At 35.8% G+C, this 25843-nt stretch overlaps 3 protein-coding genes across 7 annotated transcripts in view; 1 reads left to right on the top strand and 2 right to left on the bottom strand.

Annotated features, from left to right (window-relative positions):
* The window catches only part of LOC136036705 (eukaryotic translation initiation factor 3 subunit I-like), a 32170-nt gene extending 20946 nt beyond the window's left edge, over positions 1 to 11224 (top strand). Inside the window, exons 4-6 of the mRNA XM_065719027.1 lie at positions 2058 to 2191; positions 4855 to 5055; positions 10856 to 11224. Of these exons, the coding sequence (XP_065575099.1) occupies positions 2058 to 2191; positions 4855 to 5055; positions 10856 to 11104 (584 nt within the window). The 3' untranslated portion in view covers positions 11105 to 11224. The remainder of the gene's footprint in view (positions 1 to 2057; positions 2192 to 4854; positions 5056 to 10855) is intronic.
* LOC136036707 (zinc finger protein with KRAB and SCAN domains 1-like) overlaps positions 1 to 25843 on the bottom strand; it is a 264716-nt gene that overhangs the window by 81126 nt on the left and 157747 nt on the right. The window lies entirely within an intron of this gene.
* Positions 12921 to 25843, bottom strand: part of LOC136036706 (uncharacterized) — a 42833-nt gene continuing 29910 nt past the window's right edge. For all 5 annotated transcript variants that reach the window (XM_065719028.1, XM_065719029.1, XM_065719031.1 and 2 more), the window contains exons 4-5: positions 18913 to 19131; positions 12921 to 14039 (exon numbers count right to left, since the gene is read on the bottom strand). In XM_065719028.1, the coding sequence (XP_065575100.1) occupies positions 13704 to 14039; positions 18913 to 19131 (555 nt within the window). In that variant the 3' untranslated portion in view covers positions 12921 to 13703. The remainder of the gene's footprint in view (positions 14040 to 18912; positions 19132 to 25843) is intronic.

Below are 25843 nucleotides of genomic sequence, written 5' to 3'. Positions count from 1 at the left end.
CCCCTAAATCTCCATCAATATAACGTTCTGCTCTTTAAAAGAGTAATAATGGCTGAGTATTAGTTGCTAAAAGAGTATTAATTGCTAAAAGATTATTAATTTGATGCTAACTGGAAAAATGAAGTTGGGAGCTGAAAAGGATAGTGGTAGTCAATATCCCCTAAATCTCCATCAATATAACGTTCTACTCTTTAAAATAGTAATAATGGCTGAGTATTAGTTGCTAAAAGAGTATTAATTTGATGCTAACTGGAAAAATGAAGTTGGGAGCTGAAAAGGATAGTGGTAGTCAATATCCCCTAAATCTCCATCAATATAACGTTCTGCTCTTTAAAAGAGTAATAATGGATGAGTATTAGTTGCTAAAAGAGTATTAATTTGATGCTAACTGGAAAATGAAGTTGGGAGCTAAAAAGAATAGTGGTAGTCAATATCCCTTAAATATCCATCAATATAACGTTCTGTTCTTTAAACGAGTAATAATGGCTGAGTATTAGTTGCTAAAAGAGTATTAATTTGATGCTAACTGAAAAAATGAGGTTGGGAGCTGAAAAGAATAGTGGTAGTCAATATCCCTCAAATCTCCGTAAATATAACATTCTGCCCTTTAAAAAATTAATAATAGCTGATATCCATTGATATTTAGTTCTTTAAAAATATTTTTTTGACTGATTAGAGGATAACTCAAATAAGATGAGATGAGTACCTGAAAATAGTGGTGCTAACTGATATTTATTGGAAGTCAATTCATATTCAGGTTTTTAAAAGAGTATTATTTGCTAAAAGAGTAGTGATAGCTGAGATTTATTGGAAATCTATTGATATTCAGGTTTTGGAAAGAGTGTGAGTAGCTATAAGTGTAGTAATTACTTATAACTAATGGTGCTGAATTCAAAGACAGAGTTTCTAGAACCAAAAGTTAGGTTAAAAGGTTTTAACCTAAAAAAAGGTTAGGTTAAAAGGTTAGGTTTTAGGTTCTTTAAAAGTCTAGGAATGATTTTCGGAAGTCTTCACAGACACAGAAGAATCCAACCTTGTTTAACTTGAGCAAAACTTAAAAAAAAAAGAATTCAGAACTCTACAAGAAAGTAATTGGGGATAAAGGAACTCTATTTATGATCTCATAAATATGGACTGGATACTCGAACGACCCCAAATCCTCATATATCTTTTCAAATGCAACAGTGTTGTTTGCTTTGAGATTGTTCAACTTGAAAAGTTGAACTTGAACTTCTCAAATCTACAAAGCAAAATAGTATTCGAACTTATGTAAAGAGACGTTTTTTGGCTAATAGAATTCTAATAAACAGATGGGTTGAAATTTGCAACCAATGACTCACTTTTTTCATAATCACAAGAAACACAATTATACGTTCTGGTTAAGTTTTACACGCTATTACAATTAAATTCAAATGTGTATTCATGTTTACATTGATTTTACATTACAAGTTTTTGCGTAGTGTATTATCTTATATTTTATCTTTCTTTTTTTTTGGTCTGAAATGTCAACAATTCAAGTAAATGAACGCTTTTAGAAACTTAGTGAAGATACTTATTCTTCTGAAAAAGAATCTAATGATGCTTTTTAGTGTACTTACTTTATTACACTACTACTACTAATAATAATAATAATAACTCACTGCAGCACCAAGCCGCCTGAGGCCAACACAGCTACGCACGCTCCTCTCCAACCTAATCTATTTAAAGCCTCCCTCTTTACACCCTCCTTGGAAGTTCCCATTTCCTTTAAATCTTTATTTATGACATCCTCCCAACCCAGACAAGGACAACCTGCTTTTCGTGTAGCCCCAGACGGTTATACTTTATACTTTATTATAAAGTTGAGAAATACACTAGAAAACTTCCACGGACAATTCACTCTTTTGGAAAAATGAAAATAGAAAAAGTTCATAAAAAGAATATTAACGCAAAAACTATGGTTTGTGAAAAGATCCTGGTTGCATATATGAATCCAGCATAAAAAGTTGTTTCAAAAGCGCAAAGTAGCGTCTTTGGGGCTTAATTTATGCCTCTCATTGTTTTTTTCTCCTTTGCAGAGCAAGACAAGCCATCATTAAGAATTCCAATTTCTGCACCTAACCCTAAGGTGACGTCTATACTTTGGGGAACGTTAGACGAAAAGATCATCTCTGGTCATGAAAATGGTGATATTGTTGTCTGGGATTTTAGAGTAAGTTATTTTAATTTCTAGGTTTAATGGTAGAAATATGCCAACCATTTAATCAACATCCTATATTTTCTTCTAAGAAAAATTAGAAATTGAAGAGATAAGATAAAAACATATATAAAACATAAGATATAAATAAATGTGGAGCATAAATAAAGAGATAAATTAGCCAAATTTCCTAAATAGCCAAAGAGCTTGTACAAGCGTAAAACAGATACAGAATCGAAATCTTTTGTGAGAAATGAAGAAAAATAAAGGTAATTTCTAAAACCACATAGGCCTGCCATAACATATAGAAAGAAAACGATCAAAAATGGGGTTTTTAGTGGTCAAATGAAAATACTGAAGAAAGCACAGAAAGTGAATATTTCGAGAGAATAACCGGCACTATACGTAAACAATGGGCAAACTTCATAACTTACAGCCCTCTCCCCATGGATTTTGGGGAGTCATTTTACCTCCAGAGAAATAATTGTTTGTCAACTAAACTGCCCAAAATAGCCATCTGAAATTTTTTATCAGATAATTTTGAAGAAAAAGGGCCTTGGGAGGCGGGCCAGCTGCCCTCTAATCTTTTTGGTCACTTAAAAAGGACACTAGAACTTTTAGTTTCCGTTTGAATGCACCTTCTCCCAGTTTTCTAGGACCATTATCTTGATACGATCACCCCTGGAAAAAACAACAAATAAACACGAATCTGTGATCTTTCTTCCGGGAAAAATAGAAAAATTCCACATTTTGTATATGGGAGCTTGAAACTTTTACAGAAGGGTCTTTCTGGTACGCTGAATCCGAGGGTATGATTTTCATTAAGATTCCTTGAATTTTAGGGGATGCTTCCTCTTCTATTTCAAAAATAGACAAATTTTCTCAGGCTCGTAACTTTTGATGAGTAGTACTAAACTTGACAAATTTTATATATTTGGAATCAGCATTATAAGGTGATTTTCTTGATTTATCTATTAATATCAAAATTCCGTTTTTTAGAGTCCCTCACTTACTGTTCGCTACCACGAACTGTTTGCAATACACTCAATTTCAATACAAGTCTAAGCAGATTAAACATGACGAACCACATCCCCTCCAAATGCCAGGACATGATGTCAAGGATACAGTACTGATTGAATGTAGCTTTCATAATGAGGAGTAATTGCTTGCCTTCAGGCTTCAGCCACAAAAAAGACAAAATAATACAGTCTTGTAAAGAGTTGAACATTTCTGACGCCTCGGGTTGTTTCTTTTAAGACACTTCAGGTTCTGGCTGTACAATGCCACGCGATTCTCTGCATGTTTTTGATTGGCTAGGAGCTACAATCTCTTACCAATTATATTAATTTAGATTGACCCTTAAAAAATAGATAAATACAATAGGTAAGACAAATACCTTGCTGAAGATATGTGCAAACACTTAATGTTAACAGACTTTCATGTAGTTTCATATGTTCGGTTTGAGACGTCGCCTAAAGGCCAAAGTTTTTATATGCTGTTGCTTCTCTGTTATCTTACTTAATGTTACTTACTTACGTTATCTTACTTAAGTTATCTTAAGTTAAGTTACTTAAGTTATCTTACTTACTTAACACTTAATGTTAACAGACTTTCATGTAGTTTCATATGTTCGGTTTGAGACGTCGCCTAAAAGCCAAAGTTTTTATATGCTGTTGCTTCTCTGTTATCTATTATAATTTGAGTTTGTTAGAGGACAACCATAAATGACAGATATGCAGTTCTGAGATCCAAAATTGCTTAATTCTTTTTTTATCCCTCTAAAGCCAATTAGAATTGTCGTAATTCTGATAACCGTCAAAAATCTATAGAACCTCTTTGTATGAAGTGATAGAAACTTGGTTCCAGCTAAAGATTCTAGGAATTGAAAGTTTTGTAAAATTGGAAAAGGCAAAAAGCTGGCGAATAAATACAGGGAACTATGAAAAATCGTGTATTTTTTCAAATTACTCGTGGGGGAATATTCCATATCATTCAAACATCTGTACGCAATATCTCCTCTCGCATAAAGATTTGTAATATAATTTTATTCTTAATCATATTTATTGTATAATTTAGCTTCTCCTGGATAATCCACCCTCCCCTCTCCCTCTATCATCAAGTAGATGCGTGTATATATTCCTGGCATAAAACAAACTCTTGTCTTTGAAGGTTTTGTATTCTCCCGGATATTATTATTACATATTCACTGGGAATTCAGTCAGGGTTACGGAGATTCGCCAGGATGCTCACTAAAACTGGGAGAGAAAAAGTTGTATAAAGCGGTTTTCATTTTACTTTTCTTCAACCACCCCTACTCTTCTCCGCCATCTAAGGTCCTTGGTTGCCGAATTAAGAGCTATAAGATGTCTACTGTGATGTTTCTTTTTTAGAAGGAATTGGGGTTCAAAACCTTTCCTTTAGTGGGGAGGGGCGTTTCCTAAACCTGTTATAGTGCAGTGGATTGATGCTCTGCTTGTGAATACGGAGCACCCGGGTTCAATCCCCTCTGCAGTAAGGCTGGGCGACAAGCTTGCTACTTGTCCCTGTAAAAAACGCAAAACAGTTTTCAGTAGGCGTTCTTGTCGTATCATTACATGGTTGGATACTTGGGGCGTTTCCGGACTACTCGCATGTCATTGCATAATTAGAAGATATAACTTACTTTTTTCCGTTTGCAGACAGGAAAAAATATAACTATGGTATCCGAGCATAGTCAGCAGATCAATGATATGCAGTTGAGTAAGGATGGAACAATGTTTATTACAGCCTCGAAGGATTGTACTGCCAAGCTTTTTGATACTGATAGTGTCGATTTGATGAAAACTTACAAAACTGAACGACCTGTCAATAGTGCTGCCTTGTCTCCAATACACGATCATGTAAGCTATTACTGTTGTATTATTTGTGTAAAGAACCCAAGGAAGTAGTATCCTATATAGTATAGTGGTTAAGTTAGCTCGCTCTCAACCAGTTGGCGCGAGTTCAAATCCCGGTAGGCAAATTTTTTTTTCCTTTTTTAAATTTAAGTATCCTATCCTAACCCAAGGAAGAATTGTAGACACGTTTCTATGAGTGAATCATCTTCTGAAAAGCAAAACATGCAAACCTAATTACACTCGTTTTGATTTCAAAAGTGTAATGGGATTTCATGTAATTGTTTCATGTTTTCATTCTTGTACTTCTAAATTCCATCCCTTAAAGTTACTAGCTAGAAAAGTCTTGCTAAAGACATTTTCCACAGATGAACCAGATTCTAGACAGGTTTCCGTTGATGAATCATCATCTTCTTCTGAAAATAAAGATCTTGAACCCTAATTAGCCTCTTTTCTTCTTCGGTTTGAAATTGTGGGTAGTCAAGACTATGTAGCTATTTTATTTTTATCCATTTATCTGATGAATGTTGCTGTAATCTATGTGACTTGTCCTTGAATTCTGCGACAGGTTCTTGGATTCTAGGAACTGGGTAATCCGAGTATATATTCCAATATTCCTTGTGAGGATTTGGCTTTTAAATGATGGTGGTAGCTTGTGGTGCCTGGAGCACTCTAACAATTTATTTTAACGGTATGCTGTGGTGGCGTTAGTACATAGTATTCAAATAGGTAATAGTCAATGGGTTCATTTTTGATATTAAAAGATTTGCAACATTACAAGAGTATAAATATGAGGGTGTTAGGCCAGTAACATTGGGGATTTGATAAGAGAAATTCTTTTGGTTTCAAAAGAGTTTCGTCTTCTTCTTCTTCTTCAAGAGCTTTGTAGCTAGTACTTTGCTTGAGGTCTTCTTATCAATCATGTTTAATGAAAGTAAAAAAGCTTTCATGGTCTGAGTGACTATTAAGCTATATTATAATATTCAATAAATTATAACTTTCTTTGAAAAGGCAGTTGAGTCTGGGCTTTAACTTTGATTGAGAGGAAATGTAACTTGTGTTGTTTGCTGACTCGTTGATACTTTTCCAGATAATGATAGAAAATAATTAGACTGGTATGAAATAGCTCGTTTAAAATAACGTTGAAAAGGGTATTTTAAGTGCTAATTTAATTTCGTCTCGTAATAAGGGTTGAATTAAACTAATTAAATCAAATAATATTTTTTCAGTTATATATGTTTTAAATAATCAAACCAAAGGGAAAATGGTAGCATAGTTACATTAAAGTTTGTTTGGGAAATACGATTCAGACTTTAGAATGCACTTACTAACGTTAGACTTTGCGTTATTTTGAACTATCATCATCATCATTACTAGTTTTTAATCTGGAGCAAATAACAATAACTGTAAGAAGCGGAAGCGATGCCGCAAGTGTGGCGGAAAACGAGGTCAGCTGATGCTCCCAGTTATCGTTTCATTAAGATCAACTAGTCTTGCTCCGAAAACCTCACCCCATCAACGTATCCTTGATAAGATAGACTGTTCTAAAAAAGCCAATATGCCATCTCTTATTCCCTTCAATCAAGCTCCGGTATGTTCGACTAGTAGTGATCTGCCTCCCCCTCTATTAAGGTCAGTGACTTTTAATTCGAAAAATAGAATGCCGAATTTTCTCGTTATAAACTGCCAGTCATTGTGTAACAAAATGGAAGAATTTGAAGTTATCGTCCGTCAAAATAGTATCCCAGTTATCGCAGTTGCAGAAACTTGGAATCTTGATAGTTTGTCAGGTCATATGGCAGGCTACGAAATTTTCCTGAGCGCACGTGCTGATCGAGGTGAGCATAGACTAGGCGGAGGTGTTGCCTTGTACCTACGGAAAGACATCCCTTGCAAATTATTACCGGAATTATTTGATCCAGCTCATGAAGTAATCTGGGCTATTTGCAAACCTAAATCTCTTCCCCGGCGCTTTTCTTGTATTATAGTCGCTTCAGTATATTACCCGGAAAGTGCAAGAAACCGGGGTGACTTGGTCTTCTACCTCCAAACGACTGTTGATCACCTGAGAAGTATATACAGTAGCCCTGCTTTTATTATAGGAGGAGACTTTAACCAAACCAAGAAGAGTTGGTTATCATCTTGTTTGTCTTTAAAACAAGTAGTACACATACCCACCCACTCTTTGGGGGGCATATTGGACCTTATACTCACAAATTGTGATGATTTTTACTCCCCTCCCTTTTCTCTTGGTCCCGTTGGTATGTCAGACCACAATGCAATTCTTTGGAAAGCAAGAGAGTCTTTACCAAAGCCCAAACTATCCCGTGTCACTGTTCGTCCTTGTACGGAGTCGGCCATGTGTGAATACGGTCGATGGATTGGCACATATGACTTCCCTGAAGTGTACAATACCGGGCTCTTGGAAACTAAGGTATCCGATTTCAATGCCACGTTATACAGTCAATACCTAAAGATCTTTACAACAAAATCATTTGTTGTTAGTGAATACGACAAACCATGGATATCTCCAGCTATTAAATCACTAATAAAAGAGAGGTCTCGCCTCTACTCCCATGGTGATATAATCAACGGCAAGAAATTGCGAAATTAAATAGTCTCTTTGGTAAAGAAAGCCAAAGCTCGGTATGGTCGTGAAACCATGCCCTCCCAATTACTTACTTCAGACCCCAAAAAGTGGCACAACGCTGTGAAAAAGGTGGCCGGCCAAGGTTTTGACAGCAGTGTAAAGATCAGCAATGATGGCGGGTCCTTAATCAGTGCAGAAGAAGTGAGTGAATTCTTCACCAAGATCTGTACTACCTATCCAACTATTACGGCTCATCCACCATACTTGAAAAATGTGAGCCTGAGAACAACATAATAGTCAGTGAGTTTGATGTTTACACGGAATTACGGAAGATCAAACCGAATACATCTTCATACCCTGGTGAATTACCTGCCAAACTGCTACGTGAATATGCAGCCTTCATAGCATTACCACTGTCCAGCATCATTAACGAGTGTTTTGCTTCTGGCTTTTTCCCGTCACAGTGGAAAAGGGCCTATATTAAAATTATTCCAAAAAAGCGCGCCCCTAGTGCATGCGACGATCTCCGCCCGATCTCATTTACACCTTGTTTGGCGAAAGTAACTGAGGCCTTTATACTCAAGTTTCTTCTGAAACAAATTCATGGGCGTATTGATAAATTCCAGTACGGTGGACTCCCCAAGTGTAGTACTACAATCTACCTAGTACGGATGTTTGACTGCGTCCTCCAATGGCTTGAAAAAAGTAGCTGTTTCGTCGACATTTGCGCTGTGGGTTTCCGAAAGGCCTTTGAACTAATCCGCCACCGGACTGCAGGCATGAATCTCCAGGAAATGGGGGCCAAACGATGCACCCTTGTCCTTGTACTTGACTTCTTAACTGGCCGAAAACAAAAAGTCTTTGCACTCAACGAAAACGATTCGGATTCATCATGGTCAGATACTTCTTGCGGGGCCCCACAAGGCACAAAATGAGCTGGAATAATTTTCCTGGCTGTAATTAATTCCCTGCTTAACCATCACGACGACCGTTACAAGTTTGTAGATGATCTGTCCATAGTGCTCGCTTACCTGGTCGAAAACACTATCATAACAAAGCAGTTTTCAGACCAGTTATTTGATCAGCTAAAGACCGAATGCTCAAGTCATGATCTTACCATTAACGTAGCCAAGTCGAAGATAATTCGTTTCAACCCTCTGAAGCGGAATATAGATATGCCTCTAGTCCCTTTCCCGATTGTGAACGAAATAAAAATCTTAGGAGTAACTTTCACTAGTGACTGTAGTTTCAGTGCCCATATTAATTTAACCGTCCACAATGCTAATGCAAGCCTTCAGACACTTACCAAAATGAGGCATTTTGGGTGTGATACTAAAAGCCTTCTCCATGCCTACACTTGTTATGTTCGCCCGTTGCTCGAGTACGCGTGCCCGGTGTGGGGTCCATCTGCTATCCGCACAGCGTACCTATTACGCGACATAGAGTGCGTCCAGAAAAGAGCAACAAGGATTATACTCAGAGACCGTGGCATACCCTAAGATCAAGCCCTCGCTAAATTAAATTTATCTCCACTTAAAGTCCGGCTGGAACACCTTATTCACCAATTTGGAAAATTCATCCTAGCCAATAAGAGCCACCGATCACTACTACCCGAACCAGCCCCTCCCAATAACCGAACTCGATTACGAAATAAACTTGTACCCCCTAAAGTACGAACCAATCGATACGCAAACTCATTTGTGCCTTTTTTTCACATCAGTTTTTAATGCTGAGTTGTAGTGTGTGATTTTTGTTTAAATGTATGATTTTTGTGAAAAAACTGAATTTAGCTCTATGCTACGATAGTTTTTAAATATACCGATCTCTCTCTCTCTCTCTCTCTCTCTCTAAAGTCCAAACAAATGAGGTAAACGTTATTTTTTGACACGCGTGTGCTAGTAAAAGAATCCTTTTTTTTTCAGCCAAATTAATGCTTTCACTTGACATTTCCTCCCCACTTCTTTTAGCTAATAGGATCTATTCTCTTCTGTTAATGATGAATGTACATGAGCCATTAGAAGCCAAATTGGCGAGTTCCATGTCATGGTCTGTAATGATACTATTGTGGTTTTGTAATTTTGCCAGCAGAAAAGGGTTTCCGCTGGGGCGGGAAGAACGGTAGTTTTATTGGTAGTATTTCTCTCTGTCTACTAATCCTTTTGTTACAATATTTTGATTTTATTCATTCACTATATTTATTTCAATCTTGCCGAGTTGAGAAGTCGAAGCCATACTTTGCAGCTAATTCATAAGAGCATGTGATAAAAAAGACGTTATGTGGAAATTAGAAAGAATAGAACCTACCGTCTAAGCTTAATGATGAATATACATGAACTGTTAGAAGCCAAATCAGTGATTGTATAAAATGTTCAGAATACAAAAAAAAGAAAGAATATATATTCAGGCAGAGCCGAAACAAAATGATCCTGAACATTTTATAAAATTTGATGAGGCCAAAGTTATTTCTGATGATAGGGGTTTTTCTCAATGGGCGAGGGAGGCTATAAAATTGAAAAAACATACGTTTGCTAATCTTTAAATACATAGAGACACGGGGAATTTAATTGTTGACCCAATTTATGATTGTCTTTTAATAAAAGAACCAATTGTCAATAAGGGAATTAAAATTTTACATAATCACCAGGGGACAAGATTGCCCACTGAAGATAAAAAAGATGCTTCCATATTAGCTAACCAGAGGATTATTTCAACAGAATGGTTAACTTAGTTTCCATTTTCATTATTTTTTCTCAGTTGCTTTGATGTTCTCATTAGCAACAATTGCATTTATTATTATTGGTGGTGGTTTTATTTGTTTTTAGTTTAGTATTTTTTCTTTTTATCTTGTGCTGAGGACGCCTAGTTTAGATACAGGCGAAATATCCGCGATATTTTAGTCTATTTTCTCTTTTCTTTCTACTGGCCACAGTCTTGTTTGATTTTTTTTGTAGAGTTTTTTCTCTCTTTGTTGTTTGATGTCAAATTGTTTTTTTGTTTTTTTTCAGTTTATTTAACTTTTTAGGCCTGATGCCGTGATGTATTTTCTGTAAAAATAATATTATTTTACCATAATGTTATTTTTTTGTATATACCCTGCCACCATAGGGAGTCAACTTCTATTCCGCCTGTGGTGGAAGTGAAGCCTGATAAGTCTACCGTTCAAACGATGCACTTTTAGTTTTCACTTGTCTTTAGCGTCAATACATTTATTTCCAGGTTGTTCTTGGTGGCGGTCAAGAAGCTATGGAAGTAACAACAACCTCAGCCCGTGTTGGCAAATTTGATGCTAGATTTTTCCATTTAGTATTTGAAGAAGAATTTGGGCGTGTCAAAGGACATTTTGGACCAATCAATTCTCTTGCTTTTCATCCTGACGGCAAATCTTACTCCTCAGGTGGTGAAGATGGTTATGTGAGAGTGCATGAATTTGATCAGTCTTACTTTGATTTCAGATTTGATTACTAAATAAAGAAGCCGGTGTGAAAAATTAATGGACAATGTTTATTTATAAATTTTTCATGATCTGTGCTAAGAGGAAGAAGTTTTGGATGAATAGGACTTTTAATAAAGGTGATCAAGTCTTAATATTCCGTATTTTCTTTAGTTCTCACCGGGAAAGGTTTGTTTTCGTTTCACCTCATTTAAGTAGTATTTCATAATACAGAATGCGGGTTTTCTCTGTTTGTGAGCTTGCGTTCAAATACCCAGAGGTGAAGCATCAGTAGCAGGACTCGATTCGGCAAATCTGAATCAAAACCAACAAGAAAGAGTACTGCTTAGCTTTCCAGATCCTACATATTCATGAAATCAAGCCTATATTTGAAAATCTGGATGTTGGGGGCAAGGAATTTTTTTCTATTTAGACATACAAGCCATGTATTTTGAAATCAGGGGCGCATATTTTTTTTCAATCTTTCTAATGAAGATGTGAAAAACGGATAATTTTCAAAAATGGGAGGGAGGGGAATAAAACTATCACCTTTTTTTAGTTTTGGTAGGATAATTTTTGGAGATTGAGTAATGTTGCTGCAAATGATGATAAATTTAAAACGAAGAAATGTTTAGAGTTGAATAAAAAATTTAAACTCATGAATGACCACAGTGTATCAATGTTGAAGGTGAAAATTTTTAGCAGAGATACTTAGGGGAGCCTTAAAAAGAGATTTTCTCTGACTTTGAAGCGTCAGTTTCCACTCTTATAAGTTACCCATATTTGATACTACCTTTGCCCTGGATTTGTGAAATGTACCCATCTGAAAAAAAGAAAATCACTTGTAATCGTAATTTTGATTGAAGACGCCAAAAGAATGGAAATTTTATCCGAAAAGATTTTATTTAGTTAAATATGTTACCATTCTTTTCGCAAGTAACTAAAATACAAGTTAGAGTATTCGTATTTTAGGACAAGTACAGTACCTTTTTGAAGGAAAAAGTTCAAATTTATATTAGATCCTTCTCCCATTTATCTCATCTCAATGAGCATGGTTAAGGATTGCCCCTCCCCCATGCAAAAAATTAAAATGAATTATTTTATTTTCATTTACTCTTGAGATTTCCTTTCCTACTCACTCCACCCCTACCTTGGTTTCACTTATTTTTATGTCTACTGAATAAAATTCAGCGAAATTAATGGACTAAACTGCCATTCTAAATTATTTCGATTTATCACATCTTTGTTACTGTTATTTTGCTGAAAAGGATACACCATTTATAAAGCTAAATGTTAAATTTTTGGGCTTCGAAAAAACATAATTTCTATGATCTAGAAGGTTGTCAGTGAAATGACATATCTTAGAGTATAGATTCTGAATTTACAATCTGGTTTGTATGAGCTGTAACATATTCCACTTATGTTCGGAAAATTGACATCCCCTCTGAGGGGGTACATTATATAAAACAAAATTTCTAGATTTATACGTTTACTTTAAAATTCCTATCATGCAAATGAAAGGATGTTGTCTTTATAGATTTTTTTTTTAATCAAGGATTCGAAAACCATATATCCTAGAATCAAAGTTTGAGAATCTAGTTTTTGCAACTGTAAATAAATTTTAGGAACAAGATGACAGGGGCTTAAACCATTTGTATTTAAGCATAGAACCTAATTTCAAATAAAGTTTTGCATAGGCTATAGTCTGAAAAATTATTTTTGAGATGCTACTAAATGGTATAAAATACGATACAGCTGTACCTGTATACAAAGGCATAGAAGAGGGGAATCATATTTATTAACAGAAAAGTAAATTTTACGAAGAAATTACTTAGAAATTAGTAAAATTCATACATAAGAATACATTTTTATTCATAAGACAGACATATAACATAATAATTCGATTGGAGACGTTACAGATTTGTGTAAAATATTATACATGCATATATAAATATCCGCACAAAATGGGGTAGGCGAGGGTAGCAATGTATTCAAAAATCAACTTTGGGGACTTCCCAGAAGAGGTGAATCATTTTGACCAGGGACTGCGCAAGGGGAGCAGTCCTTTCAAAAAAAAATTAACTTGGGGGACTTCCCAGAAAACGTGAATCATTTTGTCTAGGGGCATAGTTTTTGGCTATCACATTTTATTTCGTATCTCTTGGTCCCGCATAAAAGTAAGTTGAAACTTGCATAAAAACGCAAAAATTGCCCGAACTTCAGTGGGAATAACGTTGTGTAAATAGTTGAAAATAATTCATAAGTTCAATGTGACTATGTATATTAAAATGAAGAAGAAACGAAGATATTTGCAGCCAGTAAAAAAAGACGGGTAAATCTCCATATCTTGCACTTCCCAAGTACACCCATTCTATGTTAGTTTTGTTTTTGAGGTTCGTTTGTTTTATCCTTAGGACTTCTATCCGAATATTTTTTCCTCTTTATTTACTTTTTCACAATGGTCGAACACAAATCTTGACCGAAATATCTGCATATTCTTCCTTCTTTTTTACACTGGTTGCAAATATCCTCGTTTTTTTCAAAGTTTTTCTCATTTTGTTGCGTAATAGTTGTCTAACATTTGCAATGATGGTGAAAAGGGGAACTCCCAGGGAAACGAATGCAAGTACAAAACTAAAAGTTAGCTATAGGCATGACTCTGCTTGCTTTAACTTCTTCACGACATACAGGACACTCTTGAGACGTTTTCAGCCACTCCAATATACAGTTCCAGCAGAAAACATGCCCACACTTGACAGCTGCTGATTCTCGCCTTGAACCCATGCAGAGGGGACAGTTGCCACCCTCTGCTTCTGGATTATTAACATCAATTGATTCTGTGTTGGAGGTTTGTTTGTGCTTGATCAAAATGTATGTGGATGTCACAATGTGTAGCAGCTTTACAATGCCAAGAGTTTGAAAAATTCGCCGCGCACCGGGTGACTGGCCCATCCAAGGGTGTATAGCTACCTGTAAAAGTATGATAAGTTAATTTATATTTCTTTAAGTTATACTTATTATTTTTATCTATAATATAATGTATTTTTAAAGTATAAATGAAGGTCGTGTATGCAAAACTTGAAAAATCAAATAAATGACCATTGGTATCTTTATTATACCAAGAATGAAGTAACACTTTTAATACAAGAAACAATATTGTCTTTGAGTAAGCACACACTCTAGATCAATTGCTACCCTATAAATGAGTTGTGGGGACATACTTTTTAAGTTTTAAAAGAAGCAGCTCAGTATTGTCAAGAAAAATTAATAGTTAAGGGTCGTTTTAAGTAACCGAACAGATTGGAGGGCAAGCATCCCCCTTGCCATGCCACCTTTTCGCCATAGAAAACGAAATGAAGTTTTGAGATAAACATTTGGTTCATCATAATTGAAAGGTCCGATCACTGTAAATTAACTTTTAAACAGGACACTTACCCCTTCCATATCAAGTACCTTTGGTAAAAAAATAAATAGTAATAATTGAAGTCTTACGCCCCTTTACTATAGGCAACGGCAAAGCGTTACCTACTGATATAGTTTGTTTCGTTCATATTTTTGCTCGGAAAATGTAATTAACTGTCTGATTTTATTCATTTTTTTCCATATTGTTACTGTAAAAGGCTTGATAAATTTCATTAAAAAATCAGAGATCTAGCATTTTTTTACCACTTGGGCTCTTGAGACGTCTGATCGACATTTCGAGGAACCCATCTTGTAGTTTCTGTATGGCTCCTCAGTTTTGCGTGTTGGGTAATTTTCCGTGGAGTAGAGGAATTTTCCGGGTGAAGCGCCTAACACTGTTTGGAATCTTTTTACAAGGGAATAAAAATTTTGTATCTCTTTTTCGAGGTTTATTCTCCCTATGGCTCCTGAGTTTTGCGTGTTGGGTAATTTTCCGTAGAGTAGAGGAATTTCCGGGTGAAGCGCCTAACACTATTTGGAATCTTTTTACAAGGGAATAAAAATTGTGTATCTCTTTTTCAAGGTTTACTACTAATTCTGCTGCAGTAGGATTACTACTACGAAGATTACAAGCGTTCTTTGGTCAATTCAAAAGTATTTAGCCATGAGCAAAAATTTGAGTAACTCGAGAAAAAATCATAAAATCTAACTGCAAATCGTAATTACAAAAAAAGATACATAGCATGTAGCTAAAAAACACGAAAAAACTTGCCAGCCCAAAAGATCGGACCTACGTCCAATCATTTTTCCCACTTTGACCAATAGGTTTACCCTAGTTTTCATTAATCAAACATCAGCCATGCAACCCAAACTTATACAACCAAAAAAAGAGCATACATCAGAGCTCCAAATAGTAGCTTTAAGCCAGGCTGTTCCTGCAATGAGGCCAATATATGCATATGCCCCATAGAGAGAGAGACAGAAAATTTATTTAAAAAATACAAAAAAGAAAAAAATTGCCAAAAAGCCTTATGGCTTGTGCGGCCATTGTCGAAACTACAAAACAAATTTCTTATCAGTGGATTTCCCTAAAAAGCATAAATCAAACCAAAAAAAGTCACCACTTGAGACCCTGCAGGCTACGACAAGCTCTGTCAACTTTTTACCCTCTTTTTACTTTTTTAATACTAAATTTTACTATACATCTGAAATAAAAGCAAAATAAAATTTTGCCTCCTCCAGAGTTTGGAAAATTGTCGTGGGCCGAAGGATGCCCCAATTTCGATTATGAACCCCCAGGGACAAAGTCACCCTTGGTCCGTGCCTCCTATGGAGGTATGCTACATATGTGTAGGTTGTTGCCCTATTTGAGTATGGGAAAAAAAAGCCAAGCCATTATGAAAAACTGTACTGTAATTTTGAGACAAGACTTGCCAACCAAGGTAAGTTGAATCGTAAGAAATTCTGGAACTATGTATCAGGCAGAGTTCACAATCAGGGATCCATAAAATGCTTCACAACAAGTTATAGAAACGAAGTCATTGGCAGCCAAAAAATAGCTGATCTTCTAAATGAGCAATTTGCATCAGTCTTCAAAAATGAACCTGATAATATTCCCATTCCCAACTCAAAGTACAACATCCAGAAGCAAATGAGTTGCATTACAGTTACAGCTTCTATGGTCGAAAAAAAACTTGAAAGCCTGGACATCATCAAAAGTGCTGGTCCTGATAACATTCATGTTCACCTTGTTGTTTTGTTAATAATAGCAACATTTCCAAATTTACCAATATTTTACCTGAAATTTACCAAGCCTTTAAATGTCAGAATCATCATCAGGGCAAATGAAAATAATTTTCATTGCATATTTCTCATTCGGACTAGCGCCTTGCTCTATACAAATTCACTAGCTCTTGATTCTTTGTGAAACCCCAGGATTTCAGTACCTTTGCGAATTTTCTAACGAGAAGCAGTCTTTTTGCGGTTAGTAGTACATGGGTGATTTCAGCAAGGAAGGCATTAACCTGTATTTTAGTGTCATGGATATTTCTTTGCACATTGACTTGTAGTAGACTAAATGGCACGCTGATCTTCTGAACCGGCGTGTCAAGCACTGTCTCATGAAGCGGCAAGTTGGCTTTTGACCAATCTTTTATTTCATCTCTTCGTGACGTACTTTTGGCCTTTGGGATTCACATATTAGCACATGCTTTAATTGGGATTTGGTCCACGGAGTGGCTTCCCTTTCACTGTGCCAGTCACATTTAGTGGGCATGCGACATGGCCTATTTTTGAGAAGACTTAACCACTAGTACGCACAAACGTGAAATCTTTGTCTTTTGCGAGCAAACGATACCAAATTTCAAGTGCACTTGAAATGCACTTGAGGATCAGCTGGGACCAAGGAGACAAATCGTCGACTAGATTACAGTTGTAGTCTCCGATTATAACGCATTCCAGTTTAGACAACATAGTAGTCTTGAGGCACCTTGCAAAAGCTCACACTGCTATCTATCTTGTAGGAAGGTAAACATTGACAATCACAAGGTTCCCAACCCCATAAAGTTTCCAGCTGCATGAAGACTCATCTGCAAAAGAATGTAAAATATGGTTGTAGACAAGGATCAAAACTTGTATATCGGATACCTACAACTGACTTCATCATTTCGGGGAATCCTACAAGCAAATATTGTGTCATAAAAAGCAAGAGTACAGGAAAATACAAAACAAAAACTAAAAAGAATGTAAAAATATGGCGGTAAAGAAGGATCAATGCTTGTAGATCGGATCCCTACACCTGATGTCACCATTTCGGGCAAACTTATAAGGAAATGTTGTATCATAAAAAACAAGACTGCAGGATAATACAAGACAATGATCAAAGCTTGCATATTGGAACTGTATAACTCACTTCACCAAAGTGGAAAACCTATAAAAATTTTAGGTTACAAAAAGCAAGGGTACTGAAATTACAAAATAAAAATAAAAAGAATGTAATGGTGGTAGACAAGGATCAAAGCTTGTATATCGGATATCTATAAATTGCTTTACCTAATCAGGGAACCTATAAGCCAATTTTAGGTCAAAACAAGAGCCAAGAGCTCATATGGCACTTGTGACGATGTCAGAACCTAAAATTACACTCAGTACTAGAATTATCGATTCTATCATCCTAGCACGTCAAGAAGCACCGAAATCACCAAAGCACAAGAAATCCCTCCAACTCCCCAAAAGGATCGGATCCGGTCCGCTTATGTCAATCACGTATCTATAGCTTGTGCTTATTCTGGAAGTCGCCAAAGAACTAAAAATCCCCCCAACTACCCAAAAGAGAGCAAATCCGGTCCGGTTATGTCAATCACGTATCATCACGATTCCTGTTTCCCCTTCCAGCCCCCCCCCCCATGTCCCCGGAACCGATCCGAATTGGAAATGGAGCATCTGAGACATGAAATCTTTCTCTAAATCATGTTCCATTAAGATCCGATCACCCATTCGTAAAATAAACATACCTCCATTTTCACGATTTCCCTTCCCTCCAGCCCCCCTCAGACGGTCAAATCAGGAACCGGTTGTTATCAAGTCAACTCGTGCAGGTCCCTGACTCGCCTACCAATTTTCATTGTCCTAGCACGACGCGAAGCACCAAACTCGCCAAAGCACTAGAAATATCCCCCCTTCAACTCTCCCAAAGAGAGCAGACCCAGTCCAATTATATCAACCACCTATCTAGGACTTGTGCTTATTCTTCCTACAAAATTTCATCCCGATTTCTCCCCTCAAAGCGTTTTCTAATATTTCCGGTTTCCCCCTTTAACTCCCCCAATGCCACCGAATCCAGTCGGGATTTGAAATAAAGGCTTTGAGACACGAGATTCTTCTAATTATTAGATTTCGTTAAGATCCAATCACCCGTTCTTAAGTTAAAAATACCTCATTTTTGTAATTTTTCCGAATAACCGTCCCTCCAAAAAAAACTAAAGAGAATGAAAAAGGAAGGAAGTAGCGAAGGATCAAGACTTTAATATCGCACCCGTATAACTCGCTTCACCAAATCCAGTAAACCTATTAGCAAATTTTGGGTCACAAAAAAGCCAGTGTATAAGAAAACGCAAAAAAAAAAATATGAAAAGAATGAAAAAAAAGTATGGTGGTAAACAAGAATCAAAGCTTTTATGTCGGGTCCCTACAACTAGCTTCACTAAATCAGGGAAACTGATAAGCAAATGTCGTGTCATAAAAAGCAAGAGTACTTGAATATACAAAAAACTAAAAAGAATGCAGAAATATGGTGGTACACAAGGATTAAAACTTGTATATCAGAGCCCCACAACTCGCTTCCCCAAGTCGGGGAAGCTATAAGCAAATAATGGCCCATAAAAAGCTCGAGTACACAAAAAAGAATACACAAATATGGTGGCAGACAAGGGTCATAACTTACATATCGGATCCTTAGAATTCGCTTCACCAAATCAGGATAACCTCCAGCAATGTAGAAAAAACAAAGATGCAATGAAACCAGAAGATCAAATAAAGACGGAAGCACTGAAGCCAATAGGGAGCTAATGTATTTGTTGTGTAAAAGCCAAGGCTTAACTTTCAAAATAATTGTCTTCTGGACTGAAGATAAACTATATAAGAGAGGTAAAAGGAATCGTCCCTGAAAAAGTAAGAATTATAAAAAAAGAAACATTTAAATTTATACAAAAAATGTATTTTTTGGCTTAAGATTTTTAGTGCTGATTTTATTTCATATAGATACTGTTGGGCTTCAATCAACAGGCTTTATCTTGCACTCTTTTTAAACTGAGTTAAAAAGTGAGAGACAACCTTCTAGCATACCTTTCTTCCCTGGTTATATTTGCAAAAACATAACAACCTCAGGAGGTAGAAGAGGTTCACCATAATCAGGAAAACATTTCAGCGTAAAACAGTTAGTGGTAACAAACCTTAAGTAAGGAGGGACTCAGCCCAATAGTAACCTAAACCAAATAAATTGAATCAGATAAAACCGGATGTATTGAAATAATTAGATTTTTATGCTGATTCCAAATATATAAAAGCGTTTGTTGTATAAAAACATTTGCTTGATTTTCGACGAACAAGGGAAAAAACCCTCTCCCCAATAAATTGAGCAATTTCAATAAGAGTCACACCATCAATTTCAGTATATCAGAGAACCCTACCGTAGAGATTTCAAGCTCGTACCTACAAAAATATGAAATTTGTATTTTTGGTTTGTTTTTTTTTACCAGAAGAATGGTCATGGATGAGTGTTTATTTGTTTGCTCTGTTCAGGGTTGATCTTGTCAAACCGATGGTCCAAGAAGATCAGGAGAGGGCTCATTCAAACGGAAATCAAAATAGCTAGTACCCTTTGTAAAAATGATTGGTATGGACAAAGATGTGACTAAAAACAAAACTTATTTTTTATGACTATCACGTTTGATTATTTATATGACGCCATGACATCGTGCGACTGCCATGACTCAGTAAGTGCGGCTTACAAAAGTGGTATATTCTGCCATTTTGTGGCTCCAAACTACAAATATCCAAAAAATAGAACCAGATTTATATCGATCGAAGATTTTAAGATGGCGCAATTATTTAATAACTATAAATATTTAATAGCAATTATTTAATGCCTATCGAAAGTGCACTAAGCCGTTCCCGGTATGTACATTTTTAATTCTCTAATTCCCACCATTTCCATTTCTTTCTTTTTCTTATCTTTTCTGTTTCATCAATAGTTTTCACATGTAGGAGATTTAGTTTTTAGTCAAAATCTATTATTCTTCGAAGTTTAAAGCCTCTTCAATATAATACAATCTTTCGATAGCCCCGGCCTCAAGACAAAAGGGTTAGGACCAGTGTGCAGCTATGAGCATATTCATACTCACTAATAAAATAGAAATTGATCTTTAATGGGCAGGAGCATAGCTCCAGCATTTTATGGGAGGGATGCAAGAGGGGGTCCACCTCTGGATAGTCAATGAGCGTGGGCTATCCTTCAGGGGAAAGCAGTGGTGGCTCTGGCCTCTTCAATTTGCTTATACTTACAGTAAATAAGTAACTTACGGCCAACAACGACCTCTACTTAGTTTTCATAAAGATAAAATTTTTAAAACTACAAAATGATTATTTATTTCAAATTTGCGCTCCTAAAATTCATGCATCTGGGGCAAGTGCCCCCTCTGTCCCTATCCTCTAAAACCACATTTGGGGAAAGGGGTGTTAGAAAACTTGTGAAAAACAAAAGCCTAAATGTGTATTAAAGATGTCTGAAAATTCTGATGATTCTCCCGTTTGAATTTTTTTAATATGAATTTTTTTTTAAATGAATTTTTTTTTAAATGAATTTTTTTAATTTCCCGTTTGAATTTTCATACCGTTCTGAATTTTCTCCCGTAAAAATCAGTCTCTTTGTTGAAAGAGGCCACAGAATTATGAACCAAAGCCGACGTTGGACCATTAATTGGATCGTATTTGTTAATTAATTTGGTCAAAACTATTTTGCTTTCATTGTTAAGATTGTTCCCTCTCTGTTCTTGTTCTGCTATGAGAACACGTAAATGGGAATCAAATCCCTTCTCAATACGCTTTTCTTCTTATTCTACTTTCCGTTACTTTATAAATTAGGTCTGACCCAAAGCAAGAAATTAAGGAGCTCTACTTTTTATTGATTTTATTAGCTTGTTAGAATCAATTAAAACTGATACAAAATATATTTTTAATTACGTTATAAACCACATCAAAGTAAAGAGCTGGACAAAGTTGGTTTTACGGAACTGGTTAAGAAACTGAAAGTTTGACCATCTTATATCACTAAACCTAACGACGCACTTATTCTGAATTAATGATTTATAGAATATGTAACGGCCCAGCTGTCCCAATCCTGGGACCGCATGAGTACTCTGCACCTAATGAGGTGGTGGTGTACCAAGTTGTTAAAAAGTAGATAGCCTGTTCCTTCCCTAAATCTTCAATAGGACATTTTTCTTGAAGCAATAAAAAAGAAAATTTAATATTCAGCAAGGACGTTACTCGGTTGAAATAAAAAACATTACGTAATACATAAATAAACATTGCACATGCATCAGACAAACATAAATTAAGTAGCGGACTCAGCTTTTGTTAAGGCTGTCAGCAATGATCTGGTGCAGACGACAATAGTGTACTGCAAACGCTTCGGCCAAATGAAGGTGAGCTTAATCAGCTAGATTCTTTCTAGCTTTACCGTTAAAATCAAAGTGTATATCCATCTTCCATTTCTTTCGACGTCCATCTCCCATTGTAGGAGACAAAATCTCGCAGCTGAACTACGCCCTATTCATTCAGTTACATGTCATTCAATTACTATTGTTGAAACCTTATACAGGAAAATTACAACTCCCCTCATTCCCCTTTGACTGAGTAAGTCCAATTACGACTTTTTTTTTACATGGTCAGCGGTGACATTCTTCTTATTTTTATTCGTCGCTATTAAACCACTGGAACGTCATAGAGAGATTTTTAAGGATCCATAAGCGATAAATATTATGTCTTATCTCTTTTATGTGCCTAGACTAGATATGACTGTCCTAAAGTGCCAAATGGTACACTAAAAGCGCATTTTGGGTGACATTTTTGGAATGGAAAGGCTGGCTGGGCACATGGATATCATAGAGAGCTAATTACGGCCACCTTTATAAACAAATTTTTATATTTAACTAGCTGTTGGGGTGGCGCTTCGCGCCACCCCAACACCTAGTTGGTGGGGGCGCTTCGGGCCCCCCCCAAGCCCCCCCACGCGCGTAAGTCGTTACGCGCCATATTAGTTACGCGCCATTGTAGTTGTGTCCCTATGTCCCACCTGTGAATATAGATATATATATATATATATATATATATATATATATATATATATATATATATATATATATATATATATATATATATATATATATATATATATATATATATATATATGTTTTTAACTACGTAAAACTTGCGAATATACAACATTCTTTGCTGTCCCATTGTCTGTGCATATAAATAGATTGTCAGGTTTACCGACTCTTGAACATGCAACATATAATGGTCCATGGGAAAACAATCCGTATTCAGATCTATACCTCATGATTCTAATGATTGCCCTTGAGCTTTGTTGATGGTGATTGCTAATCGACCATTCCCTGAGTCGCCATCGTCATTTATATATCCCCCTGTGCACCCCGGCGTCCCCTTTGTAGTTATGTCCCTGTGTCCCGGTCGTCATTTATATTCCCTGTGTCCCGGTCGTCATTTGTGTCCCGGTGTTCCAGTCTGTGATTTCTCTTTGAGTGTCCCGGGCGTCATTTATATTCCTTGTGTCCCGGTGTCCCGGTCGTCATTTATATCCCCCTGTGCCCCCCGGCGTCCCCATTGTAGTTGTGTCCCTGTGTCCCGGTCGTCATTTATATTCCCTGTGTCCCGGTCGTCATTTGTATCCCGGTGTCCCGGTCTGTATATACATTCGTTTTTTAGTTTTGTTTTTCTCCTTTATTTTTTTCCTTTTTTCTTTTTTTTCTTTTTTAGTTTATTTAGATTTTTAGATTTTTTAGTTTTTTTATTAGTTTTTAGTTTTTTTGTAGTTTTTACCATGTTTTTAGTTTTTTTTAGTTTTTTTTTACTTATGTCCTGGTCGTCATTTATACTCCCTGTGTCCCGGTCGTCATTTGTGTCTCGGTGCTTTGTTGATTGCTAATTTATATTATATTTATATTTATATTTTTTATATTTATTAATATTTTTTTAGTTTTCTTTTTCTCTTATTTTTCAGTTTTTTCCTTTTTTTTAGTTTTTTCTTTTTTAGTTTTTAGTTTTTTTTTGTTTTTTACCTTTTTTTAGTTTTTTTAGTTTTTTTAGTTTTTTAGCTTTTTTAGTTTTTTTTATTAGTTTTTAGTTTTTTTTTAGTTTTTGCCTTTTTTTAGTTTTTTTAGTTTTTTCAGTTTTTTTTAGTTTTTAGTTTTTTACCTTTTTTTAGTTTTTTTTAGTTTTTTAGCTTTTTTAGTTTTTTTTCTTTTTAGTTTTTTTTGTAGTTTTTACCTTTTTTAGTTTTTTTTCTTCTTTTGTATTAGTGTGAAATAATTCAGACGTCATATGCGGACAAACACGACGTCACTCGACAGACAGACTGACAGACATAACCCACAAACAACTTATTTTTATATATATTTATTCATATTTTTTTAGTTTTCTTTTTCTCTTTTATTTTTCAGTTTTTTCCTTTTTTTTAGTTTTTTTCTTTTTTAGTTTTTAGTTTTTTTTAGTTTTTTACCTTTTTTTAGTTTTTTTTAGTTTTTTTAGTTTTTTAGCTTTTTTAGTTTTTTTATTAGTTTTTATTTTTTTTGTAGTTTTTGCCTTTTTTTTATTTTTTTCAGTTTTTTTTTAGTTATTAGATTTTTACCTTTTTTTAGTTTTTTTTAGTTTTTTAGCTTTTTTAGTTTTTTTTTTCTTTTTAGTTTTTTTTGTAGTTTTTACCTTTTTTAGTTTTTTTCTTCTTTTGTATTAGTGTGAAATAATTCAGACGTCATATGCGAACAAACATGACGTCACCTGATCCACAGATCCACACACAGACAACTTATTTTTATATATATAGATTACTCTTTATAAGTTTGACTTTATACGACAATCATAAATTTACACATGGCACCCAAAGAGTGGTTGGATTGTTATTTCCTTTTGAAAAAAAAAATGTTTTGTCCAATGAAAAACCTCAGCGGACAAATTTCCTCCCCCCCCCACCTCTATGGAAATTCTCATCTATAGAGAATCCCCTATGAAATTTTCCTTACATTTGAAATAGCGATAGTATTTCTAATCTACAGCATTCAAAAAATGTGTGAATTATTAACTTACCCGTTGACCAATGTTTGATTAGGGATATCCAGAAAATCATAACGGTAATTGGCAGCATTGTGGTAGAAACATTACATTAATTAGAGCTTACCAGGGAACCCAAATGAATGGTAAAAATTGAAAATTGGTTTCCCCTTCCTGTCTATATAAAAAAAAAAATCACAAAAGTTTTTTGTATAAGTCAGAGTATGGGAGGTATACATTTCCGGAAGGGGGTAGGCGACCCTGAATATTTTTCCTATATTCCCCCTCACCAAGCAAAGCTCAGTCTGATAACAATAGATAAAGAGTATAGGCTGGTACCACTTGAACATAACATTTCTAATTTGTGAGAAATACATATATATATTGTTCAGATTCACTTTATCTTACTTACGGCAGACGTTTCGTACAGCATACTGATAGGGAGATAAATGCCACACAAGTAGCACTGGCGTTACGTGAAATGCAACTAATAACAGCAACAGTTTTTGTGTTTGTTCTATTATGTTTTCTTCTTTTTTCATATTTTTTCGTTTTTTCTTGTTGTTTTTTTGTGGAGATGAGGCCATGTACCGGTTTGTTAAAACTTACTGATTATGGTTAGATGGGATCGTGATATCCCAGGCAACAGCCGTCTTAAAAATTTGGAAGCATCCAACGTGGATTTTGGTAGTATGTTTACAGAGCGCCCCTCGCGCTCTGTAAACATACTACCAAATGTTTACAGAGCGCCCACTTGAGGAGTGGCGCCCCTCGAGGAAATTATAGCCTAGTAAACAACACAGCACTCGTACGGGATTCTGATTATTGGATAATTTTCTGGGCTTGGTTTGTTTTGATGGGCGTTTTCGGGCTGAAAAACCTCTTCCTAGCTAATTTATCTACTATGGGCTGCCTCCCCGTAGTAGCATAATATTTGTAGGCATGAATATATAATGAGTCGGAGGTAATAGGCTTGGGACTGTCTGTGCAGGATTTCGACTCTTGTTGATAGAAGAGCATCGCCAAGTGCTGAAAACCATGTTGTGACCAAGATGGGCCCAGGATTGCACAAAGCCTCCAACTTACTGGAGGTCCCAGGGACTTCTTGCTGTCCGGTTCTAAGCCGGCTTAAGCGCTTCGGTGTAGACTTGAGAAGATATGCTGGTCCCCATCCTGCACTGGTATCCGGGATCACTGCTTTTCTTGAGGCCAAAATAATTTCAAAGATTTAAAGAACATGAAAATTGGAACTTGGAATGTTACGACGTTAAAAAATGACTATCGCATCGACATTTTGACTGACGAATTCAGACGGTTTGAACTGGATTTATTAGGAGTTTCAGAAACTCATATCCCAGGGGTAGGAAGCATGAAATTAGGTGACATAGAATTTGTTTACTCAGGAAGGAAGGATGGGGTACATAGACAGGGAGTAGGACTCATGATGAATAAGGAAGCTGCTAAGTCTTGTTTAGGCTGGGAAGGTATTAATAATAGAATACTAATTGCTCATTTTATGACTAAAA

The sequence above is a fragment of the Artemia franciscana genome, chromosome 15 (assembly GCF_032884065.1).
Source record: "Artemia franciscana chromosome 15, ASM3288406v1, whole genome shotgun sequence".
NCBI classification, from domain to species: domain Eukaryota; kingdom Metazoa; phylum Arthropoda; class Branchiopoda; order Anostraca; family Artemiidae; genus Artemia; species Artemia franciscana.
The sequence above is the reverse complement of the archived record's forward strand: the minus strand, read 5'-3'. Positions and strand labels throughout refer to the sequence as shown.